Consider the following 26282-nt stretch of genomic DNA (forward strand, 5'->3'; position numbering starts at 1 on the left):
CAGACAATCCCCATCTGAGGTGCCCTTTCTTTATGTTCACAAAAACTCTCTCATTACTCCCCCCAAAAAAAGGGGTTCACCTTATACAATACCCACTCTCAAAATAGAGACAATAATCCCTTAAGCATGCCATATGTATAGTCACATAGCATATAGCAAGATCCAATTCCAAGCATCAATGGGAAAACTACTTACCATGAATGAGCTTACAAAAGCATGAGAATGAGTCCCACGAACAGGTATTCCAAATCTTTGTCCTGCATCTACATTGCTGCACTTCAAATATGTTAAACTTTTTCTGAAAGGGGTTAAACATCAACAAGTTCCAACTTCTCAATGTGCTTCAAAAATCCTGTGATAAAAGCCAATCAAGGAGAGTTTATCTTAAAGCAAAGCATGATGTAGATTCTCCTCGTTAAATGAATTTGAGAGAGAAAATTAAGACATGTTGTGTGGAGGAATCCACCTTGCAAGAAAGCTTAACTGTTCTAAAACATACATCTTTTTAGCTGGAAACAGCACTGTTCTTAAACATACATCTTTAAATGAATTACAGAGAGAAAGAACTAAGGTATGTTGTGAAGAAAATCTTAGTCACTTTTGCAGTCCTGTTAACCAATGGACATGGTGACAGCAAAGTTAGAAAAATGTTATAAACAATTTATGAAAATAAGTAGTATACCATTAAAATGTTTGAACATATTTGTCAGCAATCGGGACATTTCCATACAATACCTAGCAAGTTAATTTCTGGACAGGACCTTCAAATACTAGCCAACTACACATGCGTACCACATCGCATGTCAGAGAGCTCTTGGTATCATGTCTATGCAGAAGCATTTGTCACCCTTCATATGCGTGCACAAAAAACAACACAAAAAGCAGAATAACATCATCAACAGACAAAAACGAGCTGCTCCTCAGTCCATTCTAGCCAAGACAGACAAGAGGAGCATGAAGCAGGTGTTAGACTAAAGTCCAGACTCCACTTGAACACAAGACTAATCACAGGTGGATCACCACCCAGACTTTACACCCTGCACACACACCTGCTATGTCCACCCAGCTTGGGTTTACAAAATCAGTCGAGACTGCAAACTAACTTTTTTTCTTTTCTTAGCGTGTAACAGAGTGTCCCCAACTCCCTAGAAGGCTCTCTTCCTATTCCTAGCCACTTCCAAGGTGCTAAACCCCCCCAATGCATATGTTAACCTCAGCCCCTTCGGTCTTCGTTTACCACAATCTTCCCCCTCGGCCCTTACCCCTAGCTGCATGGCTAACAAATTAACCAACATTAATGCACATGGAGATTCCTAGAGCCTTCTAGTCGTCTCAGACTCCATCATCAAAGACCTTGACGGGCAAATACTGAACCATTCAGTAGACGCACAGATAGCCACTACACAGTCGGCCATCGAGGAATGGGCTAAGAAAACAACACAATTAGTGACCATCAGAATACCAATAATTTGTTGGAATAAAGTGTCTCATAGAGTTATGCACAAATATCTAAAAGAAAGTTTAACCAACAAAGGAGATCTTCAGCATCTATAGCTTTTGTGCGCCTTTTCTTTTTCAAATCAAGGTCTTGCTTTTTAGGAAAACTCCTTGGATTGCCAACTCAAATTCGTGTAATCATGCATTCATTGTTCCAACAAAAAATATAAATCACACATAAGGCAGCTCTCTTCATGAAAAAATCGATGTAAATGAAAAAATTTAAAGGGCTAGTGCTTTTATAGAGATAAGCCTTTTCGATTTGATGTGGCTAGACTGGCCTATGTGTAGTTTCAAGGTTCTGCGGGTTTTTTTTCCAACTCTGCCATTGCATGCTGTAACCATATCAGAGTGTACATACATCAGTGCAAAAATCTCTTGGTGATATCGATTCCAACCCTCCATTTGTTCCCATGAGATGATCCTTTAGATAAGAACTGCTCTGTGTGGTTCATTAAGGCAAATTGACAGAGAAAATAAATCATTTGAAAATGACAGCCATCTAGGTCAGCATTCTCGACCAACGTTTGGCAAGTGAAGACAGGACCGCCCCTTTAAAAGGGAGAAACAGCTCAGCAGGATTGTGTTATAGAGGAAAAAAAGACACAGGTGGCTCATGGTAAGTTATTAAACGCATCTGAATCCAAATCAAGCTCTCAAAATTGAATACATTCAGATCACTGCAAGTATTATTATAACATCATGAAAAATAAGCCTCTTCCCAAGAAAACATTACTAACACCCTACCCATACCACCAAAGGTCCTCAGAGAGTTTGAATTGTTCACCTTGTTGCATCAAATCCCCCCATGTAACAGTATTTGGATGCACTAATTCCTCCATCAGGACCCTTCACATCCATGTGTAAAGTAAGCTTGAATGCTCTTAAACATACTAACCATTAGCATTTTTGAAGCAACATCGGCAGCAGGTTGGCATTACCTGAGCCCGGCGCAACCCAAACTCAAGGAGCACTTTTGATTTTCCAGCGACTTGTCTATGCCTGGCAGCATTTGTAGTCACCAATGATGCATAGTTTACTAAGTTCAGGAATGCAGTCTCCAAAAGTTGTACAATCTATGGCAACAGCATAAAACTATCAGGTTCAATGCAGCGGAAGGCAGAAGTATTCAACACAACTGCTAAAAATCTTAGATACTCACAACCTTTACTAAGACTCACCAGTAATGGGCCTTCAACTCTGATGAGAGGTATTCGTGGAAAAACAACAGAGCCTTCAGGTATGGCATATATCTCTACCTCTGAGCAGTCTGCTGATTTCAGATATTCAAAAAATGCATCCTGCTAGCCAATTCATACAAATTTATATTGTATTCGAAACTGCATGTGATCATCTTGGATCACTCACAACTAGTCTTCAAAACTTTACAACCTTAGACGAAACATGCAAAGGGAGCAAAAGCGCTTTAAGGATGCACAAGGTTCCAATAAGGTGGCTAGGCATGAGATCTTGCTCCTTATATGGCACATATATCTAGATGATTCCAGAAGCATGTCCAAACCCATGCTGTAAAAGCAAACCAGGCAGCTCATTAGTGACCCCAGAGCAAGAAGGCCAAAACTCCATCATGCATAGAAGGGACTAACTATTCCCACTGACATTGTCAGATAGGCCAGTGTAAACACGTGTGAGAGCTCTCACATGAACACGTATCCATACCCCCCACAACATGAGCATCAATTTAAGCTTTCTGTCAGAACTCCAAAGGAGACTCAATGATGCTTGTATTGCACATGCTCCAACTACTGTTGTCTACTTTACCAATACTTGATTGGAATGTATAAAATACCTGTATCAGGGAAAAGGGAATAGGAGATATGGGAGAAGAGGAGGCAGCCATAATTGCAAGATCTCATTTAAAAACAAAATTGTGGTTAATATATTCCTTTGTTAAGATTGAAACACATGAGAAGATCAGAACTTCTATGCACCTCACATGTTGGCGGCATGATTCCACGCAAATATTTTATCTCCGATTCTTCAAAATGGAAATTTGCAGCAAATCTTATGCATTCCTCTAGACCTGCAAAGACTGTATATTCTCCACCAAAAGGATTCTTACGGTGCAAAAGATCAAACCTGTCCCAAAAGGCAACCACCTATCAACAATTGTCCATAATGTATTTAATTCTCATAAAACAAGCCAAATTCTTCAATTTGGGAAAAAAAAACCTAGACACAATGACAAAAAGATTACACAAGTTCTTACATTGTGGACCCAAGGCTGATATGTAGAAAAGAACATAGACTTTGCAAATCAGCAAGGAGTCAAATAATTCATAATCAGTCTTTGAACTTAAAAAGGTCCATTTTCTGATGTCATACTTTTGTCTTCAGCCAATCAGATATAAGAGGTACGACAGTTGGAATGCTATTATATATATATATACCTGTGTACGACTAGAATATATCCAATCATACAAATTCAGATTTTTTGTTGTTCTAAAGTCCAAAAATCTACACAAAATAAAAGAGAAAACAAAAGAGATGAAAAAAGAGGTAGCAAAAACTTTTTTTTTTAACAAAAGGAAGACATACTTAGCAAGCAAAGCAACACTTATGTCGTCATCAGTGCCCAAGCATAAGCAGCTATACTGGCTTTCTAAAGACCCGCGGAGTCGCTTGGGCAAACCAAGTGCTTACTAAAATACGTCAAATAAACAAAAGAGAAAGAAAACAAGAAATAAAGAAGAAAGGAAGAAGGTGACTAAGCAAAATTAAACAAGCGAATCAAGGAATAAAATCTTCCAAAAAAACAGGAATAAAATCTCTCTCTCTCTCTCTCTCTCTCTCTCTCTCTCTCTCTCTCTTTTAAAACATAAAGAACTAAAAGGACCCCTTTCACTTATGTACCGCTTCCTATAAAGATGCAAAATTACATTCCTAACTTAGAAAGCACAAGCATACTCAATGAAACTCTCCTTTGAAACACACACACACACACACACACCCCTCTTCATAAGACTTGAATATTTCCAATCTTACAAATTAAATTTTTTGTACAGAATAGGCTTACTCATGTAATCCAATCAACATGTGCATCCTCTCTGAAGATATTAGTTCAAGGTTAATTCATTTCAAGGTCCATAAGATTGTAATGCTGTAACTTTTTTGACAATTGGAGTTTCAGGTAAACACTCCTGGATCGTTCACTCATTCCTCAAAAGTATTCCCCCAATGATGCGCTTTACAATTCCCTCAAGCCCGCAATCATTCCATTGCTTTTTTGATGGGATAAATTTGAAGGCGATATAGGCATCAAGTTTCAACCAGCAGCGCCTACCCCATTCTTTAATAGAATCCAGAAGGCAGGAAAGCTTAACCCGGCTGAAACACATGCTCCACCCAAAAATCCAAGCTGGAGGACCTGAAAAAGGCAAGGGAAAAAACACTGCACAGAGGATCATATAAGGTTTTGGCTAAAGCCCTAAAACCTGAAGCCATTCAGGCTGTCCCAACAACTTTTTGTTCAAAATCAGGAGAGAAAATTCACTTCTGTGGACATATTTACCTGTCTTTTTTTCAATTTTGAGAAGTCTTTTGGAGGTCCTCGTACAGGAGACTATGCTGCACTTGTGTTTCAGCAAACATCAGGGTCCATGAGTTTCTAGTTCTACCTCATGCAGCAGACTATTTTGCGTGCAGACATAAGTGGGGATTTTCCAACTTAGCCAGACAAAGGATGTGTCAGCTCAGCTGAGATGCTACATTGGTTTCTCATGTCAGTGTGTCTCCCTTTGCAAATCAGGAATGATGAGGAGCACTTGAATTCATGTTTTGCAAAATGACTTGAGCGTATGCACTGTCCGTCCAGTCATGTAAGAAAAGAGTCAAATGTTGGAAGAGTAAGGGCCTAGTTTTCCAAGTCTGTACAAGAATTCTCCACATTCGAGTCGAGACTTTGTAGCCAATTGTATGTAATTTGTATATGCAGCTAGGATGCAAGATAATCACTTGAATGAATTCGGAAAGAGACGACACAGTTCTTGAAAATATACCTTATTCAATAGACTAGCAAGACGATGGACCGAGCTCACCTCTACGGAGTTTGTTGCTCATACATAAACCAAAAAACGACTCTACTATGGACCCTATTGAGCAGCTGCTCAGACACACTAGATAAAGAAACAGAGCCTCAAAGGCTCAGACAAAGAGAGCTCATAACGTTCATTGAGACGGTTTAAGAAGACCGCCATCCCTCCGAACTCTGCGCCACCATGGCTCTTCAGAATGCTCGTAGAAGTAACTCGTCGTATGCATGTAGAGTCATCTCTCCAGACAACTTCCACGTGGACTGCATGTGCAAGAACCAGCTCGTAGTCACGACCTTTAGTTATCCGTCAACCTATCATTCACTTGGGTTGTGCATGGACCAATCAAAGCGCTTCCATGAAACCTTAGAGAACTATGCTTCTCCACAAGGCTTTCTCCAACAATCCCCCCTGAAGCCAAACTGGGAGGAGACAAAGAATCGCCAAAAGCTCAACAGAAAGCATCTATCCAATCAAAGTTTCTAGAACAGTTTTAAAACATGATCTACTTACGAAAAGCCAAGATCATCTACACCAAATGCGTGCTTACGAAAAGCCTACGCAATACTAAACACGGTTCTCGACTAAAAAGCCCAATCTTGATCTGCGAGCCCGCCACCTCTTCGTTAGATGTAGATCCCTCGACTACACAAGCTTTTTCCTTTAAGTTGTCCTTCAGAAGTTCATCTTTCTGCTTCTTGTAGCAATGCCTCTCTATGTGACCTTCACGCCCACAATAATGGCACACGCGAGTATCTGATCTTCCTCTCCCTGCTGCTGCTGGTCTTTTGTCTTTTATTGAATAGACGGAATCACCAAATGGTTGTAGTAGGTCATCTCGTTTCTCCTCGCTCAAAAGAAGGCTCACACAGTCAAGATAATCGGCGCTATCATCAAGCCTTAATATCCTCTCTGTCTAAGAGTACTTGGATGGTAGGGCCTTTAAAAGAATAGCCTTTTTGTCAGAATATTGCCCTACGAGATCTTTTAGGCATGTAGGTATTTGCTGACCTCAACATTCTTCCCACGCGATCTATTAAAACTCTGCTTTGATACCACTGTAGGCAATTTTATGTAATTTGTATATGCAGCTAGGATGCAAGATAATCACTTGAATGAATTCCGAAAGAGACGACACAGTTCTTGAAAATATATCTTTGTTCAATAGACTAGCAAGACGATGGACCGAGTTCACCTCTACGGAGTTTGTTGCTCATACATAAACCAAAAAACGACTCCACTATTGACCCTATTGAGCAGCTGCTCAAACACACTAGATAAAGACACAGAGCCTCGAAGGCTCGGACAAAGAGAGCTCATAACGTTCATTGTTACGGTTTAAGAAGACCACCATCCCTCCGAACTCTACGCCACCGTGGCTCTTCAGAATGCTCGTAGAAGTAGCTCGTCGTATGCATGTAGAGTCAACTCTCCAGACAACTTCCACGTGGACTGCATGTGCAAGAACTAGCTCGTAGTCACGACCTTTAGTTATCCATCAACCTATCATTCACTTGGGTTGTGCATGGACCAATCAAAGCGCTTCCATGAAACCTTAGAGAACTATGCTTCTCCACAAGGCTTCCTCCAACAGACGTCAGTTCCACTTGGATTCCCACATGCTTTATCACAATAGCTTGGGTCTGTATCCAATTGTTTTAGGTCTTTGAAACCTTTGGATTGAATGATGACAACTTGTTGATTTTGTAACGTGTGTGCTTGCTTGATACTAATGTAAATGATGTTTTTCTTAAGTCAATAGTTGCAGGTCTATATGCAGCCTAGTGCAGAGCAGCGGGCCTCACCCTTTCGAGGGGAATCTCAGATATACTCTCACTGGAGAGGGAGAATAGTTTTTCGGGAAAGACAAACACACCCCATGCAAAACCCAATTTAGGCCAATTATGCACACAGATTGTATATTAACTCTATAGGCTAAGCAATTTGCATTGGGATGGGCTAATAATGGGTTACCAGATTTGGAAGATATGCATTTCTGAAATGTCTACATCAAGAATTCTTCCTGGTGCATGTGGAAGAGGCGGTAGGTTCAATCAATGGGATATTCTCAAACTATCACTTTCAAGTAGCAATTTCAGAGCTCTGGTCTATACCATCATGCTCGGAAGTGTTGGGTTCCTCCCTAAAACTACTCATCCTGGAAACTAGAGCAATGAAAGTCAAAACAAGATGAAAACAACTTTCAAAATCTATTAAAGGAGGTAAACCAGAGAGATAAAGAGTTGATGTCCCAACACATGAATGTCCAATGGTTGTGTATCTCCGACATTGGCAATTGTGGACTCCTTGGACTCTTGTCCAACACGAGCAGGAACTCTTCAACATCCTAATTTTTTATGAAGCTCTTTGAAAAGAAATCATCATGCCCTATCCAGAATCCTACTCTTAGGAAAACACCCTATATGATGTCCCAAATCAATCTGAGCCAAACATCTCAAACATACCCAGTCCCACCACCTCTAGTTCTCAATTGAAGGAAGCGATTTAAAGCTTCAAAATGGTAAAGCCAAGGATTCCAAGTAGAACTCCCGACTCATGGTTAGGAAATACTTGCACCAATCTTGGCCAAGCTATTTAATAAAGCCTTCTATAAGGGCTTCCCCACAGCCTGGAACGTCAGCCCAATCCACAAAGCAAGGGACCCTATGGATAGTGGCAATTATCGCACTATCATGGCAAGTCATCTAATGGCCAAGGTGAAACCTTTGTCGAGCTACAACACAGCTTTAATATTCAATTCGCAGCACATCTGAGCACTTAGTGCTTCAAAAACGATTTCGAATATTGATTGGAAACTCAGTTCAGCAAGCAAAAACTTAGCGATGAAGCTGGAACTTAATCGCAATAGAGGAACTTGTTCTAGTCGACCAAAGTCAGCTCTCTTTAACCAGAGTAAAAAATAAAAGATTTCTCTTTATTTCTTGGGACAAGTACAATTTTGCAACATCCCCTTGACTTCTAATCAGTTGTCCTCAACTGAAAAGATTCTTATGGATACCCTAAGGAAAACTCATCATCCGCCCACATCAAACATGTCAAGCAGATGTTGGAAATTCTGAGCTTTATGCTAAAGCCAGCAAGTGCACTCTTATGGCAGAAGAGGTTGAGTATCTTGGACATATTGTGAGCAGGCTGGAATTCAAGTGGATCCAACCAAGGTCAGATGCATAAGGGAGTGACCGCAGCCACAAAATCCCACCCAACTCAAAGGCTTCTTGGGTCTTGCTTCTTTTTACAGGAGATTTATTAAAACTTTGCCTAGAGGGCAGCCACATTCACTGACTTGTTGAAAAAGGATGCCTTCAAGTGGTCAAAAGAAGCGCAACTCAGTTTTGAGGATTTCAAAGGTGCCTTGAGTAATGTACCTGTACTTGTATGCCCTGATTTTGCTCGGCCTTTCATTGTTGAGACAGATGCAAGTGGCAAAAGCATGGGGGCTGCTCTAAGACAAGAGCACGGAGTTATTGCCTTTGAGAGCAAGAAGTTTAATGCCAAGGAGTTGAACTATCATGTTTATGATCACGAAATGTTGGCCATCTTACAAAATGGCACCACTACCTGTACGATAGCAAGATTAAGATCAAGATTGATCATACGACACTCAAGTTTTTCTCACGCAGCTCAATTTGTCCATGAAGCAGAAGAGATGGATGGCTGTAGTTCAGTCCTACGGAAAAGAAAATGTGGTTGACGATGCCTTGTCTAGAATGTGGCCTTGCAATTTGTCTACCGTTTCTACCATCTATCAGGAGTGGATTCATGGTATTCAAGAGGAATATATGCAGAATTCTAAGGAAGCTCCCATTGTTTTGGAGTTACAAGATCCTTTAAGCCAAGGGCATGCTGAATTTGGGTTGTTATGGTGCAAGGACAGAATTTATCTAGTGCCAGATTCAAAGTATAGATTGCTGGTTTTGTATGAAATGCACTCATCGCCTATGGCAGGACATGCAGGTATCACTAAGGCATAGTGCTAAGGAGTTCTTGAGCTTGACAAAGTACCTGTTGGTAACCTTGTCTCAAAGCTATTTCTTCTCTATGTGATATACAATATGCTCTTTCTTGGCAAAAACATGCCCTTCTTTCTTGGCAAATCCATGCCCTTCTTTTTCTTGGCATAACCATGCCTCTCTTTCTTGGCAAATCCATGCCCTTACTTTTCTCAGCAAATACATGCCCTTTTTTTCATGGCAAATACATGTCTTTCTTTCTTAGCAAATACATGCCCTTCTTTTCCTTGAAGAGATAAAAGAGCACTACTTACAGGACCCTAACTTTGGAAAGATGATGGAGAATATTCAGCAAGACTAGTCAACTAGCCAGTATTCTCTCAAGGATGGATACTCTCATGAAGGACGATCATCTGTGTGTAACCCGTGACATGCGGATGAAGGTAATGGAGGAATCTCATGCACCACCCTATGCCGGTTATCAAGGTATCTCCACCACAAACCAAGCTATTGAAAGGAAGTTCTTTTGCCTAGGTATGTAGAAGTATATCTACAACTTTGTGACGGAATGCTTTAAATGCCAAAAAGTAAAGTATGACAGACAAAAGACACTGGCCTATTGATGCCACTTCTAGTATCTTGAGCTCCATGGGAAAGCATAGCCATGGCATCTTTGATCTACCAAGATTGAAGAATGAAAATGATGGAATTTGGACTATTATTGACATATTCACTAAGCAAACTCAATTTATTCCTATCAGGAAGACCATCAAAGCGGACCACATGGCAAAGTTGTTCATGGCACAGATCTTCAAGCACCATGGGCTTCCCAAATCAATAGCACGTGACCGAGACCCCCGGATGACCGGTTTGTTTAGAACAGATTTGTTTGACAACATGGGGACGAAGTTGGATTTTTCTTCTTCTTTTTACTCCCAGTCAAACAATCAAAGTGAGATTGTGGATTACATAGTGCTAATCTCTTAAAATGCTATGTGTCTGAAAAGCTGAGTGGGAAAAGTGCCTTCCTTCAGTGGAGCTTGTGTACAACAACGCCACTCACAATTCCATAGAAAAAGCCCCTTTCAAAGTGATCAATGGGAAGGTGATTTTACCACCCATTCTCAAGACCAAAGATGAGATTTTTGCTGCTGACTAGTATACTCAAGACCTCAAGACAGCTTACAGCCATAGAAGGAGATTGGGTACTCTTCAAGTTTGAGAAAGACAGACTCCGGAAGATGAAAGGGAAAGAAAAGGTTTATCTCCTAGATATTACGGACTCTAGAGGGGCAGGCTCTCGTGGTGGCCAATTGGGTACTTTTGGCCACTGCTTGGTACATAGCCTCGTGCTAGTGTTTTCACAAAGGATACGTGGGACAGCTCACACATTTTGTGCGCAAGTTCTTGTGGGTAAGACCAGATCGCACGAGGAACACTAGAGCCAGGGTCTCCTGTCAGGCGGTAATCCAGCCCAAGGTAGAGGAAAGACCTAGCATCATCAAACACAAAGATGCAAAGCAAAGCCCTTTTAGGCAAGCTAGTAGTGCGTGGACTCATCGATCCAAGCTCAGACCCCTGAAAACTCTTGCTTCAGCGAGCGCTTGTCAAGGAAAATCCCCGCATAGGTGGTCAATGGCATAAGTCTCATTGGTGGATCTTCTCAAAGGCCCCAAGAAGGGCTCATCCTTGATAAGGAGTCTACATAGGGCGGCATAGGTTGTCTGGAGGAATCATTCGGTAAGCCCTCAGTGTCGAGAGGAGTTTAAGTGCCAATCTCTTCTATGGCATTGGAGGTTCTGGATGAGGAGGTTCCCATGCTAGGACATTATATGCATATAGGCTAGGCACAATGGGACAGTGGCCCAACCAGTTCTTTCAGAGCTTAGAGTCTTCAAAGGCACACGTGAGAGCCTTCTCTCGATGCTAGAGATGGATCCCTAAGTCTTGGAGGGATGAACTTCACTGACCCTTAGCTCTCCCATTGGTATGGGCAATTCTTTAGGATAGGGGTGCCCTTGAGAATCTAGAATCTGCATCGAGCCCTTGGATCCTTTTGCTCCAGGCATTATAGAGTGGGACCTGGGGGGAGTCTCTAGCCAGTGTTTGATAGAGACCCAAAGATGGATGGGACCCTGAGTGGCAGAGACTCACAGTAGTGGGCCGCTTGGGCAAGGATTGGAGCATTGACCCAACACCAGTCTCTTTAAAGCAAGACGGCCGGGTCACGGTGGTGCCTTTGGTTGTGGAACATTCGTGAGGTACAATGGGATTTGGACACGTAGTTTTGACCGTCCAGAGTACGGCACTCGAACAGAGGTGTGGACGTGCCCTTTTTCTTGTACACAACACGCATGGGCTATCGCCTCCAGTTGGAGCCCCTTCGAGAGAGCTACATTGGATTGAGCAATAGGTGCCAGAGGAAGTAATCTCTAAGTTTTGGTCGCACTTGTGGATTAGCTATCGGCCACGAAAGATTACTTCTTCTAAATGGTTGCAAATGGATCAACCCCTAGCTCACGTTGAGGAGAGGTGCCACCGATGCACAGATGGAGAACTTGAGACAGCTGCCCCACAACTCAGAGGATTTGGTAGGGGACCCTTCATATATTGCTCATATGCAAAGGTTGTAGGGACCTTGACATGGAGTATGGTTGGCAAAGGTTGTAGGCTTGGGCAAGGAGGGGTCTATAAGACTCAGAGGACTAAGATCCTAACTTGATTGTTTGGAACTGTAGTGAAACCTTATGGTCAGAGCCAGGGAACTTTGTAGTCATACACAGTTGTCTTCTACACAGACTCACCAGCATATTGTGACGAGACCAAAGAGACAAGCGGGGTACGAGAATCAAGCGACATCGCAGTTCTATATCGATCATCTCTCACTAGCGTGTGACCCCGTCTTGGCAGTCTGCTACTTCCCCCCAGACACTTCAGGAGGATTGAGGTATCTCCTCTCATATACCACCTATATCCAAACATCATGAACGTCCAATGCCAAAGGAACTTCTCCTTCTTGGAGGATGCATGATGTAATTTGGCCTTCTTCCAGTGGGCTCAATTGTTTCCCGCATGGAGGAGGTTTCAATGTACCTCATGAGATCCCCTGTCGTTGCCTCCGACATCACACATTTCTCCATCCCACTGCCCCCACTTGGAGCTGACCATACCCACTTGTTTTTTGACTTGTCCATTCCACTCCCATCATCAAGCACATTCGACCCCGATCACAAACTACCCCTACCTATGCTGCTCGCCTTTCTACTATGCTTGCTAATATCAATGATACCGTCCTACGAGAGGATAGAGCCACACTTACCTTCATGATGCCACTCTCCAGCTTTTTTCACACACCACCACATCCACTTATTGGATCGGTCCCTTGCACTAGCTGGTATGATGATGAAAGTAAGGCCTTGCACCGTCAACTCAAATTCGAGATCAAGCAACGCCTTCCAACTAAGACGGAAACCAAGTGAAAGTATGACCAACTAGTCCATCAAAAGAAGAGGGATTTCATCTGCCAAAATGAAGGAGAATAACTCTAAGGACTTTTCACAAAAGCTTCAAGAGTGGAGGTCCACATTCGCTCTCCAAACCCAACCAGTTGGCATACTTATGCATGTTCCCTTTATGACCTCCCCAACCAACCGGCACTAGACATCCCACAGCTTCCTCCATCCTACCTCCTATTCACTCTTCACCATCGTTGATATCAAACACGCAACTCTCAAGGTATACAATGGCCGAGCCAAAGATCCTGAGGGGTAATTGGGTAGTTCAGACACTATATGAGCGGGTATCATGTAGAGTCAAGATGTCCACTGGGTGGCAGAGGAGATCATGAGTATGATTGGTGTCAAACAAGGTTGTCCTTTATCATCGACCTTGTTTGGCCTATACATTGATGAGCTCAAGTCCTTCATCACACGACACTAGGCAGGGCACGCTCACCCTTAGCCAATTCATTCACCCTAATTCTATTATATGTAGGTGACGTGGTTCTACTGTCCTCATCAACCAAGAGTCTCCAGTGACACTTGGGATGCACTCCAACATTTTTCCAAGACACATGATCTAAAGGTCAACCTTATGAAACCACGGTCATGATTGCCAACATGTCCAGAGACACGCACAACAAGAGCAGTTTACCTTCAATAGAGCACCAGTAGATATTGTTGCATCTCATACATACTAGAGATCCCTTTTATCAGGCCCGGTTTTCACAATGGCATGGCTGGTCTCATCATGAGTAGAGTGTATGCCACACTTGCTAGACTCGAGAATCAGTGCTTTCAATCCCATTTTCATGACTCCTGAGCAAAGGGTATGCCGCAATTACTGGACTTGAGTGTCAATGCTTTCAATCCCATTTTCAAGACCCATGAACCAAGTCTCTTCTTTTTTACTCTTGTTCATCCAATTGGGACATATAGCAGTCCCTTTTGGGCAACAAATCTATATGAGGCAAATTGGTCTTGCATCAAGAGACTGTAGATTCTGTAACAAGACATTGGTCGGGTAGAACTGTGGAGTGAGTGTGAGAATCAGAGGGAGAGAATATAGGCGGGCCCAGAGGAATGAATACTACTGTAAAGAAAGAAGTATTGTATAAAGGGAGAACCCTCACTACAAAAGAGAGAACTAAAGACTGTTGTACTAGAACTAGGGACTAATTGAAGAAGGGCTGGAAGGGGATGCCAGGCTGCTGCAGACTCTCTTGCCCTGATCTTGATCCCTAGAGCTACTGCTTCTGAGGGCTAGAGCACTAGAAACTTGGATGAAGAAAGAGGCCATATATAGGCTTTTAGGGCAGATTGATCGACTTGGTCGGCTGCCTGTTGACCAAGTCGGTCAAAATTCAATGTTGACCTACATTTTCACCAATGATGGGACATGTGGTAGCAAGTCCTTGATATGCTTCATGTGTGCCTGGCAAATGCCCATAAACATCCACACCTCCTGAGCTGTGGTAGGCACCTCCCACTCCACTATATCTTTCCCCTTGGCTGGGTCCAGGAAAACACCTGTCGGAGTGACGATGTATCCCAACCAATGTACTTCTTCCAAGAAGAGACTGCTTTTCTTGGCATTGATGTACAACTGGTTGTGTTGAAGAACACAAAGGGTCATCTAAAAACACAAAAACACTCTTACCGATGAAAGGTTTGAAGATCCGGAGCATCATATGATTGAAGGACGCGTTTCCATGCAGAAGGCCACCTTCTATATATCCAGCTCGTGAATCCAAATCTGGTGGTACCCACTCTTTAGATCCATCTTTGAGAACATCGTGGCCCCGTTCAAGTGCATTTAGCATCTAGCATGGGTGATGATGCTCGTTTTAGTAGCTCCACCCTTTCAGCTTGTTGTACCAGGTTTCTTATACGGCATGGGAAACTGCTCTTGATGGTCAGCTTGTTCAGTGCACGGTAATCCACACATCCGAGCTAAGCTGTCCTTGACGAAAGGATCGGAGCTGTGTACGTGAATTACTGGGGCATATAAAGCCACTCCATAACAACTCCTCTAATTGTTGCTCAAGCTCCTCTTCCATTGTCTTGCTGAGACGGTAAGGGTGCTTGCTGACTCGGAAATAAGGTTTGATGTGAGGAAAATATCCTGGTATTGCTAAGGCAAAGATTCCTATTCGGGGGTTCTGGCTAGAGCTTCCATACTGGTTGAGTTGACGTAGACTATGTATGCCTCACCATCTTGTTGAATCTCGCGTGCCATTTGGATTGCGAAAATCAAAGGACGAGGCAAAGTGTTCTTGAGCCAAGAAATGAACTTAGAATTTTGAGGTCCAAACCTTGGTGTTGATAGTCAAGGCGAACTTCAAACTTGTACCACCATCAAGCTCCCAAGATGATCTTCGCTGCCTGATCGGTGCTACCCTAAAAGTACGGGTATCTACCAACCCGCCTATTTTTAGAGTGGCTGCTGCGGCCACCATGTTGCTCTCCACCTGCTATCTTATGAATGCCCCATTCAGGGCTATGGTATCTGAGGGGGTGAGAGTCAACCTGGCTCGCTAAGCAGCTTTGGTAGAAATGCTGTCCTCAAAACTCCCTGAATCTGCGAGAATGAGAACTTTCTAGCTGTAGAGCTAGAACATCATAGTGGGAAACTGCTGAAGTTCCCCCTTTGATCTCCTCTATAACCACTGAGGTGGTCTTGGTTAGAGTCAAAGCTGTAGAAGAACCACCTGACGTGGCTCCACCTGTTCGAAGCTTTTGAAGTGCGGGCAATCCTGCTTGATGTGACCCTGCACATCGCAAAAGAAGCATTCTTTTTCTTTGGCATAGGTAGCTCGAGTTGCTGCATCCAAGTATCCCCCAGAGCCGTTGCTGTCCTTTGCCATCCAATCTTTTTTATGTTGCCCATTGCCGGATTTCTTCCCACCATCTCCTAATGTGGAATCCTGGGGCTTCTAACTATTGACCTGCTTGGGTCTTACCCTTGTGTATGAGCTCAAAGTTCTGAGCAAGCTCATATGCATAATCCCGTGGCCAAAAACTACGGATGTACCACTAGATGTCGGAACGTAGCCCATGGAGAAACTTGCTCAACTTCTGACTGTCCTCCAGCTGCAACTATACGAACACCAGAGTGAACTTGTTGGCATAATGATTCACCATCTCGTTGTCCCCTGGTGTAGCTCGTAGAATTGACTCTGAAGCCCTGTCCAGGTATTGGGGTGGCGGGAACCGTTCTCGGAGGTCCTTCACGAATTCCGTTCATCTGTATACGGGTGTTGGAAGGTCACCTCCCCATCTGTAAGCCCCCAAATGAGGAGAGCATGAGGGATGGACACCTAGGGCTGAGGATGCCCAAAGGAGAAAGAAAGAGGGGGCTGCCACATGGGCAGCACCTCACAGCAAACCGGAGCTTCGGAAGGCGCATCAAAGAAGCTGATGTGCAAGAGAGATGGCAGGGTATCAAACCTTTAGATCTGGCCTAGCACGGAGCGAGGAAGAGCACCAAAGAAGCGAGGGTATAAGACCTAGCTGCAGCACAAGCGTGGGCTAGGTGTTGTAGGGAAGAAAGGGGCTGCAGTGGGCAGCACCCTACCTTTATATAGGGCCAAGAGGAAGCTGGTCGGCCATATAGGCCAGCCCACAGCCCCATGCCTAGGGGGCAATGGGGGAGCTGGCACACACTACAAAGGCGGACTGGACCCCGACTTAAAGGTACTGGGTACACAGCCCAAGCAGAGCTGCCCAAAGCCCAAGATAAAGGGCTGGTGGGGGCGGGTTTTATGGCAGGCAAGTCGGCCCATGGAAGAAAAAGCCATAAAGGCCTAGTTTTGTGTGCCAAAGGGGCCAGCCTGAGTCGGCTGTAGGGCCAGACTGAGTCGGCCAAAATAGGGGCTGGCCAGTCGGCTATTTTGGGGCCTGTAGAGGCCTATAAAAGGAGCCCAAATCCGGGCATTCATTCATCCAGCAGGAGGAGCAGTTCAGCAGCAGATTGTAGCAGGAGGAGGTCAACTAGACAACCTTCCACAAGCTCCAGGAAGGCTACAAAGAGCTTGGAAGAGGCTCCACCCTTGGCTGTCATCTTGACAGCAAGGTGCAAGGATGAAGGACGGAGAGTCTACATACGCTCGAGGCAAAGCACGCGGGCTCAGTGTTCTAGAGAGGCAGATAGTAGAAGTACCTTGTGGTAAGATCAAAGGACCACGCTCTGGTGGGACTTTGGATCTATCTCTACCATAGCTTTGGACAGAAATATATTCTTTTGGTGGTGTCTATATCCAGCTGGATCATAGTCTATTTATTGATCCATTTTCCCGATCAGGTTTGTGTTGGCTCTATTTGATTGAGATGCGACGACAGAGAGATACACTGATGCGAGGACCCGAGAGCAGTAGGGACTGATGCCACAGGCCACTGAGATTGATAGAGCACATACAATTGTTGCAGATTTCTATGCATCTTAGTCAGCCGCCGATGAGGTTGAGGGAGAGGAGCTTAATGAGACGAGAGCATCATGGACTAGCAGGAGTCCCCACCACGATGCTACCGGACGAGAGGCACGCACCCCACATGCACGATCGTAGTTCGGCCTATTTCAGCCCTCTTCAAAGGGGACCACCAAAGACGAGGCGTCACCCCTGACGTAGCCCATTGGATCCAGATTCAAGGAGACCACGCCCTCCACCGCATCGACAGCAGCTCGACAAATACAAATACGAGAGCTCCTCACATCTCATCAGAGAGCCACCAGGCAACTTGCATACATGGATACTAGGGACTTAGCACTGAGCACCTGATACTTCTCTAAGATATTTCGCTACTCTACTATTTTGCACACTAGATTAGCACTTTAGCACTCAGCAAGGGTCTTAATGAGCCCTTTGCTTCAGCCCCTAGTGGCTTGCATAAGCTACCTTTTTTGGTTTTGCAATTTGTCTCATAGGCCCCTGAGGCCTCATGTAGATGTTAATCTCTCTCTCTCTCTCTCTCTCTCTCTCTCTCTCTCTCAGCCCCCTTTCGCGACCCTCAGGCCCATGATACCTATGGACTACCCACCAAGTCTGCATTGGGCTCTATCTGATGGAGACGCACCGACACAAGGAGACACTACTACAACAAATCAGAGAGCAGCAGGAGGCGACCAGGCCACAGGATACAAAGGCTGACCGAGCATAGCGGACTTCTATGCGCTTTGAGTGTCAGCTCCAGGACACAGTGGGATAGAGGGGGAAGAGTTAGTTGATATGAGGGCAGCCAAGATCAGCAGAGGGAGCCAACACAATGCCATGGACGCAGAGACCACTCACGACACGGAGAGCGGCTAGAGCACAGTCTATTGAGGTCCGTCCTATCACAGCTTTCCTCAGAGGAGACCACTAGAGACGAGGGGTCACTTTGGACACAGCTCAACAGGTTCAGAGATCAAGGAGACCGCACCCCTGCTATAGCGTGAGACAGCCCAACAGACACAGATCAGAGATATTTTCATAGCTCACCGGAGAGCCACCACGGTGCCAAGCTTCAACTTCTAAGTCCCAGCTCTCAGTTTGCTTTGATTTTGATTGAGCTCTTGAGCTCATTAGATCAATATAGATTAGTACTCAGCGAGCCCTTTGCTCTAGCAGCCCATCGAGGCTTATATAAGTTTTCCTTTTTGTGTACTTTGTCCCATAGGCAATAGGCCTTCATTTTAGGAACGCACTAGCTGGTTCTACTCTTAGCTCATCCATCTAGCTTATGAGCTAACAGTAGAACCAGCTGATAAGCTAACAAAAGAACCAGCTGTGACATAATAGAGATAACCACCCAACGCAGGAGTCCTCATGGGACCACAGACATCACTATGTATGAGCTGTAATTTCCGAACAGATCGTACCACACCATCCTTCTTGAAGGGAAACATGTGCATCTTCCCAAGTATGCACCCTTCACAAGCATGAGGGGGAGGTGACTCCAAAGGAGGCAAAGCATCAAGCTACCATAAGTCATATGCCCATATCTAGCATGCCTTCTGCACAGCAGCAGTGGGAGTGGAAACTGCAAGTGCATCATCTGATCTTTTCTCAAAAACATCAAGCTGAAAAAGATTGGGTCCCTTCACGATGGGATGCATCCCTTGTTTGAAGAGGTATGTCTCCCCACAATGGGGTGTGTCCTGATGGTATGGCACTGTCCAAGCAAGCTCACTAAGGAGTGTGAGTTAGCCATGACCATTCATGTCATGTTTGGTGACATGAGGGGATAGAGAGGTCACGTGGGGCAGTGAGTGTTGAAAGAATTTTCGTGCCGTCTTCCATGCACAGTTCTAGGGTAGGATCAGTATCAAGTGGAAGCTAGAAGGTGCGGGTCCTTTCCTAAGAAAAAGTTTGCTCCATAAGGTGAGGAGCAAAAAGAGACTGTAATGATAAGTATAGAACAAGAATTTGTATAGATCAGAATGTGGCCTCTTCTGTATATAGAGTAAAGAACCACAGTTGGATAGGTGTGTATCCCAAAGAGAAGAAGAGGTCTGTACCTCTAATGAAGCGTGCAACCCTTGATGAGAGTACATCACAGCGCCATAAGTAGAAGTGTCCTCTTCTTGAAACGTGTGCCCCTTTGGAAAAGCTGCCAATCCATGCATCCAACTAGTTGAGGTTTAGGGAAGGAGTATATCACAGGAGGCAGTAAGCTGGAGCCCAAACAGCTGGTCTCTCCTTGTCCATGCCCTCATGGATAGATGATCGTTTATGAACTTTCACAACATAATAAAATATGTTTTTTTCTCTATTAAAAGAACTATGATGTGTTGGCGGCAGTGCCACATAGAAGCCTGCTACATGGCAAGGTTTTCAAGAAAGCTTACTACTTCTAGAAAGTTCTTAAAATTTTAGGCAGTGTCCACAGTGTAGAGAGGGACAAGACAAAACCTACTTACTATTCTTAAAAAACTTACTAATTTTAGAGATAGCTGTTAAAATGGACTTGTTGAAATAATAACCCAGGCCCATGGACCTTTAGTCAAGGATGATAGAGATTAAATTTGACAAATCATACAAAAGATATTAGAATGGGGCAGTTATGACATGTGACAATCTTGACACATGACAGAATTGCCACACAGAAGCGCAACTTGGGCATCCCCATGGACACTTGGAAAGAGGTGGAGAAGAGCGAGAACTCAAGTAACGTGTGCCCAAAGAGGAAGGCGGCAGTGACCGTCAGAATAGGCAAATGGTGGGTGAGAAAGACAAGTGTTTGAGGATGGGACAAATGGTGTCTGAGTAGACAGGTGGAGATTGTTCTCTTGACAAGCGTTGTAGAGGACACAAGTGGTAAGGTGCATTGCAGCCAATTGTTTCAAGGAGTATGTCTTCCTCTCCCTTGCTTTTACCTTGATCAGCAACTTGCTACGTTGATTTGACAGAGCTGCATGTACAATGTGAACATGCTCTTCTATACTTTTTAGACCTATTGTGCTCTACCTGAGGACATGAGATGCCATTTCATCACTATGTGAGCCTTAAGAGGAACGACTGCGAGGGCTCCCAGGATATAGCATCTCAGATGCTCCTTGACTTATATTTGCCAAGAGTTTGCATATAGCACGCACACCCTGTTTTGGAAAAGTCAATTTCCTGAAATGCTCGCACGTTATCCACATGGCACGTGGTATTTTAAAGCGGCTTATATGGCAGTCCTGCTGACCATGTTGCATGTGTGGCAATCACAGGGTGCCTACGTGGCACCTTATTGGACTCCCTGCCTACACTCTGGAACAATGGAACTGGAGCACAAATGTGCGTTCTGTTGCAATTTTCGTATGATATCAAGGATGAAAGACAAACCACAGACTGATGATAATTTGACGGTGGAATGATTGCTGTTGTAAAGGAATAGAAAAAGCACTTCTGCTTGCGAGCATTGTACACTGTGCTTCTGGAATTGTTTACTAAGTCTGATAGATACCTCTGCCTTTTTTCTAATACAAGCGTAGTGCTGCATTCCATTCTTAATATAAAGCTCCAGTATGATCAATTCTTGATTCAATTAAACTGTGTAATCAAGCGCATCATACCTCGGCATACATAACACTGATTAGGACAGTAATAATTATTCATCTACTTTATATTTTAAGGACCAAGTAGTTTCGATGCTTTTTTAGAGACAAAATCATCACAAAAGTAGAAATGCAGAAGATGACCGCCATCGTAACTATTCAGCCAAATTGGCCAGTTCTCTTGTTATTATCCAACTGGCCATATACCTTGCAAATGATAAGGAACGTAAGGACGCTTTGGGAAAAAGCCAAGCGACAATGTAAACAACAAAAAATCACGTGTGAATGAAGACGCCAAATATATTGGTTGTTGCCTGCGCAATCCTATTGTGTGGAAAGAGCTTACACTGCGCGGTCTAGGTGTTTCTCGGCTTTCCAATAAGCATAAGCCATAGTGAACTGGTACATATCAGTGAGAAGGGCTGTGACCATAGGATTCGTTGGTTTGCCCACACTGGTAGCCATGGGCGACGCCGTGCCACAGCGATTCGATTGCAAATCCGAATGATTACTGGGTGTTGACGATGACGTTGCCTGGCCGTTTGGCTGAAGAGAACATGGTGGGGAAGCCGGCTCCATCGAGAATTTTCACTGAGATGCTGTTCTGCTCACTGAAAGAATCTTCAAGGCACACTACGTCTCCAACATGGGCTCAACCAAGTTTCCATGGTCAGCTGGCAAATCAGGTAATGCGGATGAATGCGGATATAGTCTCTGCTCGCTACGTAAAGCCAGTCGTCACGAAGGGCTGTGTTCGTTTGCAAGATGGAGAAGAATTTGCAATGTTTGCTGCCCAGCACTGATCACAATCGACAGCACTGATCACAATCGACGGCAGAACGGCTGTAAGACGGATTTCTGGCAACGAAACAATTCTGGGCAATCTGCTCCAAAAATCCAACTATGTCAGCAAAAGATGGAGAAGATTTTGCAATGTTTCCTGCCGCAATCGACAGCAAAAATTCGATCGCCCTGCTATTACACCCGGGAAAAGAACTAAAATCTGAAACTCGGCAAGTATAGCTGAAATCTTGGAAACGTCTAATAAAAATGAAGCATCGTTATTTCCGTCTTTGCATGAACTTGAAACGATTTGTATTCTCTAAGCTTCTTGTTTTTTTTGTGGGTGTGGCTAAAACCCTTGCTTTAAAATTAGTCAATACATGGTCCTACACAACCTTCAAACTAGGGTGCTGTTGGCAGCCTAAGGTGAAAGAGAGCAATGTAGAAAATATTGATTCTAAATTAACGATGAAGAAAGGATTTTTTCAAATAATGAAAAAAAATATTAAACTAGAATTAGAAATTGTTAATGCATAAATTGTAATGTTAGCTCTGTAGAATAAATGAAAACTGTAAAGTGGAATTTGAAATTCTATATTTACGAATATTTGATGTAATTTCATGTATATGAGTGCGTAGATAAATTAAAACAATGAATAAAGAAGAAGAAGAATGATATGAATTGTATTCTAAATGTTTGAAAATTAAGTCAAACAAATGACATTGTTGCTTCAATCCAAATTTTTCACTTTAAGTTAAAATATTTTTTCATGCTCGCAGAGTGTCCTTTCATATTATTGTAACCCTTTGAGCCCGATATTGTGTCCATTCGAGCAATGTATTGACGTTTTAAGTTATTCGCTTCCACTGAATTCAGAGTTCATGACAAGACCTCCACGTTGAAGTTTTTTTCAAATGGTTTGTACCTGTGGACATCATCGATCATTTTAGATGGTGGGTTAGTTTTGTGTCGTTTCAGACGTGTTTCAATGTTTGTAGTTTGTCCAATATATTTTTTCCCATTTCTTAGACAAGTAAAATTGAATAAAGTATGAGTGAAAGTTAAATGTATTATATGGAAAAATATATATACTTCGAAAGGATGTTTTATATTGTGGGTAGGGTTTTACCTTGAGTAGGCTGCTTCTTGGGTTCTGGGAAGATTGCTGCTAATGGCCCATAGTTTTTTTCTACAAATTCTGGGTCAATTTTGTATGCTATCTTGTCAATGGTTACTAGCCATTCGCCCTGCTGTAGATTGTATGCATCCTTGAATTGTTGTAATATGCTGTCAACTGCTTGGTTGTCAAGATCGGCAAGCTCTTTAAGTTCAACATTGAAGGCAAAGTGTAGAATTGTTATGCAAAAGATCGATATTCCCTTGGTATGTTTATCAAGTATCACTTGTGCTTTTGTGCGCGGCAACAACTCATCCATGGTCTCCTGGCCATTGGATAGCTTTTGTATAATGTGTTTTATCAATCCATCTGCGAGCTCGTTGCTTCCCCTAGGTCTATTTTTCAGAGTCTCCGTTACTTTTGCCATCAAGGGATGGTATTTCTCGTATGAATCAAATGCAAGATATATTCTTGTGGTTGTATGTCTGCCACATTTGCTCTTCTCATCTGTTTATCGTTGAAGAAAATCTTGCTTTCTTTTTTATGTTCTTTTAAGGTGCGTTCTTCATCTTCCTTTTTTTCTATAGCTTTTCGTTTGAACAGTTGGAAAAGCTAAAAAATGAGAATAAATGTATGAATAAAAATGTAGATTGATGTTAAATAGAATGGTTTTCTCAAAGAAAATAGTTAGGAATGCATACGTACCTCTTTCGTAGTAGCCATTTTTTGAGTAAAAAAGAGGCGTCCCTTTTGTACGATCTGCCAAAATAAATAGTGACTAAGTTATACAATGAAGGAATGTAGAATGTTTGATTGGCTTCAAAGCACAGGTCTGAGATTATATGCTGAACTGTATATTTAGCATTTCAATTTTTAATTGATAAAAATGCCGCATCGATTAATGGATGGTGAATGGATATTACCTTTTTTAATTAGATTATGGGTATACTATATGAGGCATGGATACGAAGTCGGAAGGTTTTATGCTACGCAAGATACGAAGATGTTGCCGGCTCGTGACTCGAGACAACATGACGTGCGTCAATCCTAGAGCAAACGATTCATGTATGACGATTAATGTCTTTCCATGTAGTGTCAAGCCTTGTGACTTGTGTCTGGTTATCGCATATGCGAGCCTGATTGGAAATGTTGTCTTGTGGTACCAAGTCTCGTTCAGGAACTTTCGTGTGTGCTTTGAGCATCTGAGTGTAAAAGACTCGCATGTGGAAGAGATGATGGCATGAATCTTTATCAACATGCCTATTGTTTCATGCCACTCCAGGTTGCGAATAGTTGCTATTGCCCCATTGGCAGCTCCTATTGTCAAATTAATATTTTCTGTTAGCATGATCCTAGCACCAATCGCTACATGTTAAAGCTCGTGGAAATCCGGATCGATTATCCAATCTTGTAATTCTGGAATGTTATCTGCATTCTATACGACTTGTACTCGCATGATGTCAGTTATTGGAAATTGCGATGGCGGGAGCTGCTACATGTCACAAAAAAGAATTAGCTTTTTGGAGTGGAATGGATCTAGAGTATTGCTGTTGCAAATCTCACACAGTTGTTGGACTAACATGTTCATCATTTAACATGTCATCATGGATATCTCATCGATTATGATGGTGTTTGCAGCGAGCAACGTAGAATAGCGATCGTCTGATTTGGAAAGTGTGCTAGGAAACATCTCATTCTTCTTTGGAAGTGCGAATTGATGATGGACTATTGTTGCAAGGCAGCTTAAGCGTAGTGCTGCAATACCAGTCGTTGCTAGCACGACTATGGACTTCTCGTGTAGGACATGATGATAAGTTATGTACTTGATCATGAACGTCTTTCCCGACCTAGGTGTGCCGCAAACAATATGCAGCCCCGTTGGTGTCTCAAAAATGTTATTGTAAATAGCTCTTTGATCTTCGGTCAAGGTCAAGGTCTACATCTCCTTGAACTCGTCTACTAGTTGCAAGATTCTTATGCGGCTGATTTCTAGTGTGTTGTCGCTTGCGTCTTCGCAAATGGTGAGGGAAGTATCGTTGAGGGCTCATAAAGGACTCTTCTGCAATATCATGTTAGTCAATTATCGTTGTTTTTCATCAACTAGCATATGAATCTTATAGTAAGCTGAGACGAGCATCTCGATGTCCTGCTCCGTTTGGACGATTCCATGAATGTGACATTCGAGAAAGTACGATCCGGTTTGATTGGATGGAGAGAGCAGTTCATGTTCATTTCTGAAATGGATCCTTTTAAGTAGTTGATTGAAGAAGCAGCCCTCAAAGTGGTGAGCTGGATGGTAGTCAGTGAAGTAGACGAGCCGTGCGCTCGGATATACATAGTTGTTGAATGAGTCTATCATTATACCCTATGTTGTATTGAGCCTTCGTTCTTTTTGGGGTGTGAATGACTTCCAATATTCATAAAACGTGAGCTGCTCTAGTACAATTGGACGCCCACAATATGTATCGATAGGATGGATTGTTGTGACACTACCTTTGTCGAAGCTCCGACCGACGAGTATACAACCTCGCTGTGATGAATAGTGGGTACTTATAAACATGTCAATGTTGCCTCGGTTGGTGATGTTGGCTTGGATAGCACGTATGCGGCAACCATCTTCAGCTTTAATGGATCAAGTGTCTCAAGGCCCAATCGTTTTGCATCTTCAATATTCAAGTTTAGATTTCCTACAGGCTTTGTCTTCATATGGCATACTTTAGCAAGTAGTATGAGAGGCTGGTGTTACTACTACACACGGGCCTTATTCCGACCATTAAGCACTGATGTTTAGCGTGCGTGGGGCGCTAATCATTGGTATGCAAATCGGGCTTAAAAAGTGTCGCTATATAGCGACACTTTTACAAATGTCGCTATATAGCGACACTTGCCAGACTTGTATAAGGTCATTATATAGCGACGTTTTACAGAGAGTTTTTTCCCATACCAACCTTTAAAGATAGTTTTACCTAATGACAAAAAAAATTTCTTTTCATACATGTTTGATCCTTTGAAAGAATAAAAGTACAAGAGGATGTACATCAAGTTTGAAGCTCATATATTCATGTCCACGTTTGAGACTTGGCTTCTTCATGAGCCAAGTCTAGTGCACCAAACAAGCCTTTCTCCAACTCTATACTGAGTTGATCTCCTATATCATCATCGTACTCTGGCATTGTACGTTCACCATAGACTTGATCATCTTCTTCAATAAAGTCGGGTGATTCTTAATGATCGTCATCTTCTTCCTCAATATCGTGATCTCCATCTTCCTCCCGTATGATGTCATTATGCACATCTTCCTCTTGGCTCATATTGTGATCTTCATCTTCTTCTCTAAATCCATT

At 43.1% G+C, this 26282-nt stretch overlaps 1 protein-coding gene across 3 annotated transcripts in view; it reads right to left on the minus strand.

Annotated features, from left to right (window-relative positions):
- Positions 1-22125, minus strand: part of LOC147886507 (nicotinate phosphoribosyltransferase 2-like) — an 80797-nt gene extending 58672 nt beyond the window's left edge. Inside the window, exons 1-6 of one of the 3 annotated variants that reach the window (XM_087395345.1) lie at positions 21384-22125; positions 3450-3597; positions 2679-2798; positions 2439-2573; positions 2285-2346; positions 196-271 (exon numbers count right to left, since the gene is read on the minus strand). In XM_087395345.1, coding sequence (XP_087251471.1) covers positions 196-271; positions 2285-2346; positions 2439-2573; positions 2679-2798; positions 3450-3597; positions 21384-21616 — 774 coding nt within the window. In that variant the 5' untranslated portion in view covers positions 21617-22125. Of the gene's footprint in view, positions 1-195; positions 272-2284; positions 2347-2438; positions 2574-2678; positions 2799-3449; positions 3598-4801; positions 4837-21383 lie in introns of those variants that run through there. The other 2 variants (XM_087395344.1, XM_087395346.1) reach the window with 2 other exon arrangements.
- Positions 22126-26282: the final 4157 nt, after the last annotated feature.

The sequence above is a fragment of the Dipteris shenzhenensis genome, chromosome 24 (genome assembly GCF_047967505.1).
Source record: "Dipteris shenzhenensis isolate YYH24624 ecotype China chromosome 24, Dip_SZ_1.0, whole genome shotgun sequence".
NCBI classification, from domain to species: Eukaryota; Viridiplantae; Streptophyta; class Polypodiopsida; order Gleicheniales; family Dipteridaceae; genus Dipteris; species Dipteris shenzhenensis.